General features: G+C 42.2%; 1 protein-coding gene across 3 annotated transcripts in view; it reads left to right on the forward strand.

Moving 5' to 3' along the window:
* CAMK1D (calcium/calmodulin dependent protein kinase ID) overlaps positions 1–13,707 on the forward strand; it is a 216,742-nt gene that overhangs the window by 167,046 nt on the left and 35,989 nt on the right. For all 3 annotated transcript variants that reach the window (XM_050324274.1, XM_050324275.1, XM_050324276.1), the window contains exons 4-5: positions 3,800–3,938; positions 8,188–8,314. In XM_050324274.1, coding sequence (XP_050180231.1) covers positions 3,800–3,938; positions 8,188–8,314 — 266 coding nt within the window. The remainder of the gene's footprint in view (positions 1–3,799; positions 3,939–8,187; positions 8,315–13,707) is intronic.

The following is a 13,707-nucleotide window of genomic DNA, read 5'->3' on the forward strand; positions in this document are numbered from 1 at the left end:
TGTCCATGATGCTTGATGAGCAGGGGAGACCCACTGAGCAAGGACAAAGGGATGGAACTACACAGGCTCCATACAGGCAGTCCCAGCAGGCATCTGTACAGAAGATGCAGTTGTGGCCACTTTGCTGAGTTTTGGCCAGCACTGAGTCCCTGGGCAGAGCTAATGCTGCTCTGGATCACAGCATGACACTTGAGCTGCTCCAGGGTTAAATGCTTTTCAGATAACTGAACTTGGCTAGTCTTCCTTTGACTTTTTCTTTGTGGGGAATCAAGATGGAAATCAGCAGGGGAAAAAGCTTACTTTTGCTATTGTTTGTGAGTCCAGCTCCATGAGCCAGAGCCAGCTGCAAGACAGGAGCAGTCCTCTTCCACTAATGAGAAATCCCTCCTAACTTCTCCTTCTGGACAGAAAATTTTGTCTTAAATTTCTTTAAGACAAAGACCCCATTCTGCTCTTACTGCCTGCAGTTTCAACTGTGCCTCAGGATTGCCATAGAAAGGGCAAAACTGGTGCTGCCATTAAAAAGAAAATAGGTTGTCCCAGAATATTAAAGGCCGGAACAAACAAATGGCAGCAGTGCTTTGTGAGTGCCCATGTCTGTTCAGTGCAGATGCCAAGTCCCATTTCAGTAGGGTAGAGGAGGTTGGGATCGAGATCAGCAAACAGGCCATATCTCCATTGTGAGTTTAGAACTCAGACACTCTCCCATAGCTGCCTTTGCTGGTCTGCTTCTGCAACAGCGTTGACTTATGTCAGTCCTTCCTTGGGCACCGTAGCAGCATTCCCAATGACATTACGGTTGAGTTAACCCTGTTTTGGAGGAGAAAAGCCATATGGACATAAGCTCCATATGGAAAGTAGCCATGGCCTTGGGTGCGGAGTTGAAGAGCATCCTGGGGAGGTGAACCTCAGCCAGGAATCTTGCCCACAGCAGGGAGACACTATAGATGAGTGCAAACATGTAATGCGAATCCCCTGTACCATAACACTGAGTCACCACACCAATAAATAGGAGCACAAGTCCCTTGACTCTCTGCATACACCTGGGATGCTGTCGACACTCTGAATAAGCAAGTGGCTGCAGATATACTGGCTGTTCCTCTTGAGTGCTTGGATTCAGCTCTGCTTTACAGTGCATCATTTAAGAGGTTGCAAATATTTTCCGTGTGCTGAAATAAAATTATAAACAGATTGAGCCTGGGTACAGTAGATCCACTGGACTAAATCTGACTAAGAAAAGCTTTCAATTAAAGAATGAGGCTTAAGGGGGATGGGAAGTGAGCTGGCATGGAGGGAAATTCCCTCGATTTAATGAAAAAGTTTTTTGGAAGTATACTCTCTGTAAAGATCGAAGGAGAGTTTCCTTGTTCAGGAGAGCAAGTGATGTAAATCAGTATCTACTAAAGCAGTCCATGGCTTGAATATAAGAAAAGTAACTGTATGAAACTGCAAAACAGCATGCACTGCATTTTCATGGGGGAAATGTGCTGTATTCAGTCATATTAATTACTGTGTGGGCTCAATTTTCAGTGCAATCAATCCACAGGAGAAAAAAAAAAATAAAAGGACTGCAGGGGAAATATAAAAAGACAGTCAGCTAATAGGAGCCAGATTCAATAAAATTGTATCTGCCTTCAGTGAATGGCGAGGGTGAGGTGTCTCTGTTGTCCCTTGGCAAAGCACACGATGGGTCAGGCAGGGATTTGGAGCAACACTCTGTGTATACATATATATGTGTGTGTATATGTATATATGTATATGTATGTATGTATGTCTATATATATGTATGTATGTATGTACATGTATGTATGGGTGAGAAATGCAGTTCCTGTTGTGAGAAACTAGAAAAGAAAGGGATTTAATTCAGGCTGCTGGTGGACTTCACATGCTGGGTGAGCTTCACCTTTCCTGCAGTTTCAATTCAGTGCCAATATTTTAGCAAGCTATTTGGTTTGTTTGCCTAGCACTTAATAGGAGGATTATCTGGTTTCTTTTCTTTTTTTTCCTTCCAAGGTTCCTTTTAATTTTCTAAGTTGAATGTGTTCATTTTTAGTGGTAGCATTCTCTCTCATTCAGGTTCCAAACTTCCCTAGGAAGTGACTTCATGGCATTATTCAAGCAGATTATTGCCTGGAGTGGCTGAATTACCTAGTGTTCGTGTAATGGCAAGCTCCCAGTCCATATGTATTTAATGACTGTAATCATTTGTTATTTTCCCTTTATTAGGTTTGTTTTTAAAGAAAGTTTTACTGTGCTATTTATGATATGCTAAGTGGTGCAGCTTGCTGAAGAAACATATCGCATACATTTTATTTTTTAATAGGTTTTGCTTGTTAAAATGGAAATCTTTTATTTACCCTAGTAGGACAGTTTTTTGCTGACAGTTTTATTATTTCAATTACTCAGACATTTCTTTCCTCTTTTGTTTCCCCAGATACTCCTCCAGGGAGTTTTAATGTGTCCATTCTTTATTTAAGATTGGGTTCAGAACGTGTTATTTCTAGCAAGGCAGAGAAAAAGTGTAATATAGCAGACATTAAATAGTGAGATGTCAAAGTTTTATTTTCTTTCCTCTTTGAGTTGTGGAATCCTTTCCTCATTTGTGTCATCCGTTGATCAATTGCACTGATAACCTGCACTACTCATCAATAACTGTCTTCTACCAGTGCCAGGCAGGGTCCGTGCTCTGCCTAAAGAGTTTTTGGCTGCTGATAGATGGAAATACGTGGATGAGTAAGTGAGGGGACCTCCGAGAGCATTTGGAATTGTCAGAGATGCAGGCTGCTTTGATAAACTAATGTTCTATAAGTACTGGCAGCAACTCCTGAACGTGTTTCACTTAGCAGTAGAAAGGAGAATGGGACCATTTCTCCAGGGCAAAACCCAAGCCTTGGTCAGTGGAGTGAGAAGTGAACCCCAAGGGATCATACGAGGAGGGAGCCTTAGAGCCTCAGTGGGCCTGAGTGGGTCAGCAGCAGAGCAAGTTCACCTATGCAAAGTTCACTAGGGTGGGACAGCCTGGAAACCAGTGTCTGCTCCCCTGGCTCTTGCTGGGGTAGGGTTGTGATTCCCTCTGCAAGTGCTAGTGAGGGAATCAATACCTGATTGTGATAGATTGATCTCTCCCTGATGTGTGATGGATTTTATTCTCCGTCATAGCCTGATCAGTCCTTGGACTATAAGAAAATCAAACCCAAATCATAGAATCATAAAATACAGTTGAGTTGAAAGGGACCCATAAGGGTCATTGAGTCCAACTCCTGACCCTCTGCAGGACACCCCAAGAGTCACACCGTGTGCCTGAGAGCATTGTCCAAATGCTTCTTGAACTCAGACAGGCTTGGTGCTGTGACCACTTCCCTGGGGAGTCTGTTCCAGTGCTCAAACACCTTCTGGGTGAAAAACTTTTTATGGATGTCTAATTTAAACCTCCCCTGACTAAGCTTCATGCTGTTTCCTTGAGTCCTGTCACTGTCACGAGAGCGAAGAGATCAGTATTTGCCCCTCTGCTTCCCATCATGAGGATGCTGAAGACTGTGATGAGGTTTCCCCTTAGTCTCCTCTTCTCCAGGTTTAACAAACCGAGTGACCTCAGTCGCTCCTCATGCAGCTTCCCCTCCAGACCCTTCACCATCCTCATGGCCCTCCTTGGGACACAGCGGGGGAGCCCCCAGGGCTGCAAACAGACGTGTGCTCTGCCTGCCTGCGGCTGCTGCGTGGCCTTGACCATCCCTTAGTGAGGAAGAAAGGGCGTTACAAAGCACATCCTCACACCTGTGCTTCCCGTCGTGTTTTCCAGAGTGTCGGGGGGAGAGCTGTTTGACCGCATCGTCGAGAAAGGCTTCTACACGGAGAAGGATGCCAGCACCCTGATCCGGCAGGTCCTGGACGCTGTGTACTACCTGCACCGCATGGGCATCGTGCACAGGGACCTCAAGGTACGGCCACAGCACCTCTCAGTCCCTGGGCAGTGTTAACAAAGGATTCATTTCATAATTATGTGAGTCCGACACGTGTACCCTGGGACTGGCTGTTTCAGTGAGGTTTTGCCACAGGAGAGATGCTCCGAAGCCACTCCACGAAATTTTAATGAGGGCTTTGCAATCGCTTGTTACAGTGGGAATGGCCCACGTGATGTGGGGAAGAGCCATTAGTTAATAAGACCAGAATTGTTACATTAAGGCAGAAAACTCATCTCAGTTGGGATGTGTTTACTGCTGTGAAGTGTCTTGCAGGTTTGCTGTGCTACGTTTACTTTGACTTAATAATAATTAGTAACAATAAATAGTGTGGGAAAGTGTGAGTGACTTCCTGTCATGGTATTTTGGAGACACTCTTAACAGCAAGAATTCTTCTAAGGACCATTGTGTGACAATGTGATATTTAGACATTAAACATTAGGCATTTTCCTTTCAGTTATACCATATTGTCACATCAAAACCTCTCAGCTTTTCTGGTGAAAATAAACCCTAAACACTGTTTCTTTATTGTTTCCTACTGGTATCTTATGCTGTCATTAAGACAAACAGAAAGGCTTGGATTTCCTAGCACGCAGCTGAACAGCCCCATCTTTAGTATCTTTAATAATAAAAAAGCATAAGATGTTAGAAAAAGATACAAATGTAAAAAGAAAACAGTGGGTTCAGTTCCTGAGCTGGTTAATTCTACCAAAATCTACTGCCAGGAATTAAAAATTCATTGATTAGAATAACACCTCTAGTGGTGCTTTGGAGGGATGCTCCAAACAGGAGTTTCCTTGGATGTTGATGCAGAGTTTGAATTTTCCCCCTGTAAAGAGAGTGGAATTTGACTAAATGGGTCATATTATATAAAGGCTTAATAAAAATTATTAGAACCAAGAGCCACAAAGAAGAGATTTTTTCTTCTTTTTTTACTTCTTAAATACAAGGTTTTATTAAATGTATTTTAAAATTACTTTTTTTAATATAATCTAATATTAAACTGCACTTTTGCAATCTTTGACTACTCCTCTTAGCAAAGGTTGTAGTGCTGGGAATGTGACCTTGTTGTTACACATTCAGATGGATGAAAAACTGTGGTTGTGAGAGATACTGTTTATTTGCTTTTTATCTTCTCCAAAATTAGTGCTGATGTGAAATGCTGTGTGGTGTAAAATAATAGATGACAGTCCCCAAATGCAAAGCAGTGGGGCAGAACTGCAGCTCATTACTGGTGTAACCACCAGCACTGGTGCTCTCCAAGGTGCAGCAGTGCCCAAGACAGGCAGACATGGCCTTCCTTTGTGGCAGCCTCAGTGCAGCCACTTCCTTCTGCCAGCCTCTGACTCCAGATGGGAATCTTTTAGCTGTGTGTGGGCCATTCCTGGAGGATTGCAAGCTTTTCTGCACCTTATTTCTGCAAGGGAAATACCTCAGTCCTGTACCCCTCTGCCAGAAGTGAGCATCCTATGACGTTCACTTCAACAGATAGAGTAGAATAATAGAAAGTAGAAACTTTTTTTTTTTTTAAGTATTGGTTTGGCACATTTTTAAGACAAAACTTGGAATCTACTGAAGGAAGATACACACTGATATCCTCAAATAGTGTTTCCTCCCCGGTGTTGTCCCAGATAATGGGTTTTCTGTAAGGAGGCACTGGTTAGGCTTCCATCTCCTACAGTCTTCACATATTGCCCTCAGTTCCTGTTTATTTCCTGCTGTTTTGTACATAGAAATATTCTCATATTTATTAGATTTCCACAGCATTCCAGTATGGAAGTATTGTTTAGTATTTTAACATGAGTAGCTTGCTCCCAAGTTCAGTTTTTAGGAAATAACTTCAGGTTTCTTTCTGCCACCAAAAGTTTCAGAGGGATGTCCAAGTCCTCCTAATTCAGATACTCCATTGTACAAACTCTTAATATTCCTGTCTTTACAATTCTTGTGTTTATAATCTAAAGCAGGTTGCAGCTCTCACTTTTAAAAAATCATCTTATTTTAAAGTTCCTGTAGTAAAATATGAGATCTGGTGATTGGGAAGTGGATTCATGTACAAATTACTTTCAGAACTTACGTAAGGCCATGCTCAATTTAGATCAAACCAACCTTCTCCAGTGGTGTTTGGGGGTAAAGACAAGCTCTTCTAGTCTTTCTTTCTTTTGTTTACAAGTCTTTGTCAGTACTGTATCAGTTGTTAAAATGACTCAGAAATTACAGTATATGAAGAGCACCTGCTGTGAATTTCTGTTAGCACAAACATACCATGATGAGAAAAAGAGGGATACAGTAAGGCTTTTTATGATCTCAAAATACCAAGTGTAAGTTTCAAATTATGATCCCCAAAATGAAACTTGGGGAAAGAATCCACTCTACAATAATACAACCCATGAGACATCCATAACAATTATTTATTGTAATTATATGTTATTCAGATACCAAAATAGTACTTGCTGTATTTGGGAAAAGCAGGTCTGGGCCCTAAGTCTCTAATCTAAGTAATGCAACAGCAGAAGAGATGGCAGCAGATGACATCCTGGGAAGTCTGGGATGCACAAAAGGACTGGAAGGCTCAAGCAGCTTCCCTTGGTACAGATCCACCTTGTTAATGCTTTTTGAATTAACCATCTTGAAGAACCAGAATTCTTTTAAACAAGTTTAAGTTTCATGTGGCTGGGTTTCTTGGCCTTACTAAATATGAGTAAGTGGGAACCTGAGGTGAGTTAGCAAAAATTGTTAGGAAATAAATATCTTCCCTTAGTGCCAGCTCTACCAACCCCTCAGCAGATTAGAAGTGCACAAGTAAGAATCAGGGGTGACTCCAACCAAGGGCAGAACATGGTATAAAACTGTGATCCTCAAAACAGTGTCAGCATTGCAATGGCCAGTTAAAGCACTGGACTTGCGAGTTGTCATGAGAAAGAAGCATAAATGGTAAAACTTCATGTTTATTTTGACGACCAAATTGTTTCCCTTTATATCTCAGCCCAGCTGCCTCACAGCTGTGGATGTACCTTGTAGATCCTCTCGTGGCCGTTGTGTCCCATGGATAAAGCCAGCACTTTAAGCTGGGACTGGGGAACCATAAAATGCTTTAATTTCCCCTTGAAGTTGAAGGGGAACCCTCTGGCACTTCTCCATCCCCTCTTTCCCCAGAGCAGATGAAGAGGGGAGGGCAGATGCTGGTGCTGCTGTACTGCAGTTGCTCCTCCTTGCAAATCCAAGCTTGGATGTTTCCCAAGGAGTCTGAGGATGCTGTGTGTCCACAGCTGCTTCTCACCATTTCCTGGAGCACACAGCAGGCTGAGGGTTGGAATTTGTACCAGTTTCTGGGCAAAAGGCTACACCAAGGTTATTTTGAAACACTGGGGACCCATCACTTGTATAGGTGAAGACTCCCAAGGTCGAGGGCCTGTTGCCACCAGGCTGTCTGAGTGCCAGCAGGTGCTGGACCTTTTTGTGAGCCCAGATATTAAGTAGGGGAAAAGTGGACTCTCACAGCACCTAGAAAGAGTTCTGCTGTACAGCAGTGGCACAGTCAGAGCACATGGATGCAGGACTATGCAGGAGCAGATGGAGGCTGGTTGGGTTCTCCAACCCACCTGACACTGGTATAAAAAGTCACAGGGCTTTGTGGAATGATTTGTGCTTTCCCTCAGCATAAACAAGTTGCTGTGCTTAGTGCTATAGCATTTTTTCCTAATCAGCTCTAGCAAAAACATCCTTGCTGAAAGCCTGTTAACTGTAAAGGCATTTCCTCTCTCAAAACTGTTTGTTTCCAGTGGAAAAGATACAAAATTTCTCTAATACCTACTGGTTTCCTTACATCTTTTTTTCAAATGCTGTATAAAAAAATTTCACGACACAACCCGGATTTACCATATTTACTTGATTTCAAATGAATCCTTCTGTTTTTATCACTCCTATGCGATCATATGTCAGACACATCTCACAAGTAAGGGATGAGCCTTAGTTCTTATCTGAGCTGCCAAAGGAGAAGTTTGTTATCCCAGAAAAATTATTCAAAGCTCAGGGTGTCAGTGTCTTCCATTCATTGCCATACAGGAGAGGATCTCCATGCAGGTTGTAAGAACAACTTCAGATTTAGGGGGAACAAATTATTTTTGTCTATGACATAGCTAAGGATTGCATTAAATGCGATGCACGAGTCAACAGAGGTTGTTACTGACCCTACATATTCAAAATTCATTGTGCTTATTCTCCTTTCTAGCCCGAGAACCTGCTTTACTACAGCCAGGATGAAGAGTCAAAAATCATGATCAGTGACTTTGGATTGTCAAAGATGGAGGGTAAAGGAGATGTGATGTCCACAGCCTGTGGAACTCCTGGCTATGTCGGTAAGAGGTTTGGTTATATTTTAGTGAAAACTAAATAATACTTGTTTTCTAGTGCTGCTCCGTGGTGCACCTGAGATTTTACAGATTTTTGCTATACTTCAGAACTTGCTGGTGCTTTGTCTTGTGTGTTCATCCCCTTTGGGTTGCGATCCTGCAATCCAGCTCTGGGTTGGTGGGATTCGCTTTCATGTGTTTAATCCTTTGCAAAGTGAACCTTCTCAAAGACACTGCTTGTAGCTAAATCAGGAGCACGTAGAGAACAGCCTCAAATTTATTGATTCTGCGAGCACCTATAAAATAAAAAAACCTTTCCTAATGTAATGTATTCCTTTAATCATAAAGGATAGCATTTTCCAGATTCCTCTGATAGAAGACAGTAAAATGAAAGATCTGCATTTATTCAGATGCATTCAGTAATCCTCCCTTACAACCACGTTAAGTCACTGGCTCAGATGTCGCTATGCAAAAACTCTTTAGATCCTCAAGCCTTCCTGGACAGAATAAAATTGTTTGCTATCATTTATTCTTTGCTATTCTGTCCATTTGTTAGTGACTGTACAAGGCTACTGATAAGCAGGGAGTTGGCCAGCATTCTTTAAAAACAGCTACAGTAGCTGAATGTGAGAATTACACAGCAGGTGATGATGGGGTCTGCTTGAGCAAACAATATTTAAAAGGCTCACTTTGTGCACGAGACATCCAGCAAGTCTGTGCCTCCCACCACACACAGATCATCAGCAGAGGCTGCAAAATTAATCTCTGGGGTATCCATGAAATCCATGAAAGTGAAAACGGCTACCACAGGGATAGATTTGCCTGAGATTTTCCAGTGGGAATGACTGGATGTTTTCCATCAGTGAGAGACTCCTTTTGCTTAGCAGCTGCCACCTCACCTGTTTCCATAGTTCTGATAGTACCACGGTATGAGATGATGCCGTTATGACACAGTGATACAGATTTGTCCCAGGTACCTTTTTCCGGGTATTATCTTCGCGCTGCACAGACACCGTCTATCCCGATAACATCAGGAGAAGGAACAGATTTCTGTGCTTTCCCATCTTGAAGCCATCAGCCCATCATTGTTTTATTTTAAGACATATGAGTCAGGATGCTCTCCGCGCAGCCTGGGTAGCTGTCTTGTGTAATCACACCAGACTGGAAATCTTCTTCAAAGCAGTAGCAGGAATTGAGCTGAGATAGCAATTTTCATAATTTTTGCTGTCAGCTCTTCTCTCCTTAACAAACTTGTTTTATTTTGTTCTGGAATGGGCACTGACTAGAATAAGTCTTTAGACACAGAGAAGCTCAGACGTAATTTGCTGAAGTGCTGATGGAAGTGAGGGAGTTTGACTGTGCTTGGGCAGAGTGATCTCACATGGCCTCTCAGCAGTAGCCATTTACATAAGAAAACTTACAATTTTGTAGAGGAAGCTCTCAGAGCCTGTGACACAAACTGTAGTGCTTTGAGAGATGTTTGAGAGCTCTCATTACTCATGGTCTGGGCGCTGATAGCTACACAAGTGCCTCCAGGCCTGTTGTTACCTTACTGAACACAGGATTTACTCATCACAGTTCAAGAGGTCCCAACTGCTTAATTCTGAAGTGCTGACAGGACTTTCCCCCCTCTTTCACAAAGCAAACATCTCCAAATATGTGTTTGTGTTTTTTTTTTTTTTTTTCCTGCACAGGAAGCAGCTCCTCTTAAGTGCTGTACATTTTTTTTTAACGTGATGGGTTGATCAGACAACATTTTCCAAACACAAAACATTTTTGTTGCCAGTCACTGTGGTGATGCCCACGAATGGGCCTCCATGAGCGTCACACCTGAAGACATGGCTCCTGCATATGTGGTTACCAATTTGTCCACATGCAAAAGTTTTCCCGCCTTCCAATTTACATCACCAGCCTAGTACCCTCAAATCACTGTAAGAGTCATTCCTCCTAATGGCACAACACGAATACATGTCTTCAGCTGGGTTGGGGTAGACAAATGACACCGTCCTGGCCCATGAAGTGTCCTATCTACCACCTCTTTTTGTGTTTTGTGATTTTTTTTTTCCCCAGATATTTTACCTAGGGTTGAATAACAGTTAGGGATCCATCACTCACGTTGCATTTCCTGATGATTTTCTTTAATTATATGTAGAGCGCGCCATTTTTTAAGATTTTGATTAGCAATTGATTATTTTTCTCAGTTTAACCACTTTGCTTTTAAATTACTTTCATATCACATGTCAAAGGCACCCTGAGCTCTGTCAAAAAGTCATTAGCATCCACTGCTATTTATACTCCTGTTTATACTTCATCTCCAGAAACGGATCCATCAGATCCCACTATACAAAGTGTCAGACAAGCTTCTGACTCGGAAGCAGACCTGATCTTAACTCATGTCTGCTACCCAAGTCTTTGCAAGTGTGCAAACTCCTGTCCTTTCTGTCTTATTTCCCTGATTAGGATATACTTTCAACTCCTTGTGTTTCAGTTTTTATCTCAAGTTTTATTAGTTTTATTTACAAAGAGCAGTAATATCCGAGACACTGAATCCCTGTTTATGAGGTTCGGAAGTTCATTGAACAGGGAAAGATGTAATTATAATTAAATTCTTTAACAAATATCAGTTTTCTTACTGAAAATCGAAGTATTACTAATCAAAATGTGCACGAGCAGTAATGCATTAGCACTTGAGCTTTTAAAGCTACAGATTAAATTACTGTCAACAGTTCCAAGATCTTAGTTTTTCAGAAGTTTTGTCAGAGAATTTAGTCCTGTGGTTAAATGCTGATAGTTAGTATAATTTAACCTAATTAGTTGAGCCACTTGTGTTAAGAGGCCAATCTAAATGTTTGCTTACTGCAAAGGGGATCTGAGAATACAACTTCTTCTAAGAAGGTCTTCCATTTTCTTATCTGCTTACCACTCTTGTCCCCATTTTTTATGGAAAGAGTCTGGGTGATGAGCTGGGACTAGGCACCCAGCTTTTAGACAGCACGTAAATTGGGTACGATGATGTGGCTTGTGTGGCTCATTTCATTGTAAATTAGGTGTGTGGACTGGCCTACCTGGATCCCACCCCATCATCTAAACTGGAGAATAAGTGATGTTTTCAAAACCCTGAGTGATGTGTGTGATTATGGGCAAGATCTCAATAAGCCATTAGTGATTTATCATTTTAAACATGATAGATTTGGGTTGGTCAGCTGGAAACCATATATAATAACTCAATTTTAATGGAGGAGCTTTTCAAGCCTGCCTGAAAATGAGACGTCCCTCAGGTGTGTCAAGTTGGGCATACACCAGGAGGTGACTCCAGTCACTCAGCAAATTCCTCTGAAGACATGTTGGTTGTTTGGGAATTAGGTCTCACTGAGTGACTTTCCATGAGACCTGGTCCCCCAAAAGCTTTGGTTACTTCTGCAGATGGGACTTAAACACTTAGGAGCATTGAAAATTAAAAAAAAAAAAAGTTAGAAAGCCTGTCTGAGGCAATCTGATCTCCTTTTGCAGAAAGTCTGAATTACGAGCTGTGTTTGTGGCTGGCTAATATCTTAATCCTACTGAGATTTAAAATTCTTGCACTGAGTCCCAATCCAGCTTCATGTAATATTTTCTCGTACTTCCCCATCGTACAAATTGGGCTGGACCCTGGATATGTGGTTGGTCCCTGTACACCCCACCTCACTCACTGTTTTCATTTTCTGTAGTGCTTTTATGAAAGGTCATTTCACATCTTTCAGCTCTGCCAGAAATGCAGTAGCAGTTTCAGATCCTACCAAAGCCACATGTTTCTCTTAGCCCTGCTCAAGACCACAGCGTTTAAGTAAGCAATGGATTTCCATGTTGAATTTTGACCTCTTTGGTATCCTTTGTGTCGAAGGTTTGAAAACACTCAATAAGCCTTTGGGATATCCTTATTACCAGAAAGTTACCTAAGGAGCTGTTCAGGGAGTAACATGAGTAATAAAGTAAAAATAAAGCATGGGAACCACTCTGACCAGGGTTTGCTTAGGCATAAGCACGTGACAGTGTGATCTCTCAGCTACATTGCCATATCCTGACACTGTGTTTGCTTGTGTGTGGTTGTAGCTGAGTTATGTCCCATGACAAATACCTAAATCTGACTCAGCAACATGAAATAGGGAGAACAGGAGCACAAGAAGTCAGCAATACCGCACTGAAACCCTGATCTCCTTCAGAAAGAGCTTCAAACTTCAATGTCTCGGCCAAACGGAACACAATGAACACTGGAGGGCTGTGTGAAAAATGGACAGGAGTTGTTTTCATCCCAAGAATCAGTGGAAGGAGGACACTGGTTTTGTAGTAAATGCATCTCAGCCTGTTTGCACTGTGAGGAGGACACTTTGTAGGACAGCAGAGGAACTCACAGTGCTCTTGTACCCTGACTTCAGAAGAGGGGCTGGGTTGGCCCTTTGTGCCTCCAACCATCTTCTCAGTGATACTGAGTTGTCCATCTTCTTGAGCTGGTACTTCAGAAGTCCTAAGTCATGGGGCTGGTTCCATCTCCCTTTGGTGTCCCTTATAAACTTTGACTATATCTCACCTTCCCTCTTGGATTTCATGGCCATCCTGTACCTGTGCAGCCCATTCATTGTTTCCTCTTTTTTACTTGCAGGATGTGCTCACATGATGGACACTGGCACTAAAATAGTTACCAGCTGAACTATTAGTCCTGGCTTGCACCAGGCCTGTTTGCCTGGTCAGATGGGCAGGTCTCTGGTTATTTTAACCCTATTTAGATCTTTCAATTCCTCCCACATTTACAAGTGAGTTGTCACTCCTACAGGGAACTTCAAGGGCATAAACCTTTGTTCAAAGGCCTTCTTCCTTCCGGCATACAATGTGTGGGGAGCCATGTAAACCACAGAAAATAGCATTAGACAGTTCTTATGGGACAGCCAAATCTGCTGGGAGTACCATATCATGGGAGTGAAGGAGAACCACTTTTAAGTAGATGCTGTTTTGAAGAACAGGCACTCTCATGACTTGTACAGTGTGATCAACAGGCTTAAAGTATCAGAGCAATCCCCATCACTTGAGCTCTTTGCAAGAACATGGGTTGCTGGTTTTGGTATCCAGGCAGCTGCATTTTTAGGGAGCTTATTAGCATAGCTGTGCTCTCTGAGGGTAATGGCATAGTGTTCTGAAAGGATTCAAAATGTTCCTGGTCTGTACCTTTTCTTAAAACCTCCATTTGAAACAAGTATTTTAATTTTTTCTCTTATTAAAAGCAAAACATAGCTAAACAAAACCGAAAAAAACCCTAATAGTAAAACAGCAGATCATCTGGCCTGGGGAGCACATCTTCATGAGGCCCTGGGACCATTATCCTACCTGGTACCTGGCACGTGTTGCTGGTAATAATGGTGATTCGGCCT

This window comes from Myiozetetes cayanensis, unplaced genomic scaffold (assembly GCF_022539395.1).
Source record: "Myiozetetes cayanensis isolate MyiCay16 unplaced genomic scaffold, myiCay2020 scf3, whole genome shotgun sequence".
Taxonomy (NCBI): Eukaryota; Metazoa; Chordata; class Aves; order Passeriformes; family Tyrannidae; genus Myiozetetes; species Myiozetetes cayanensis.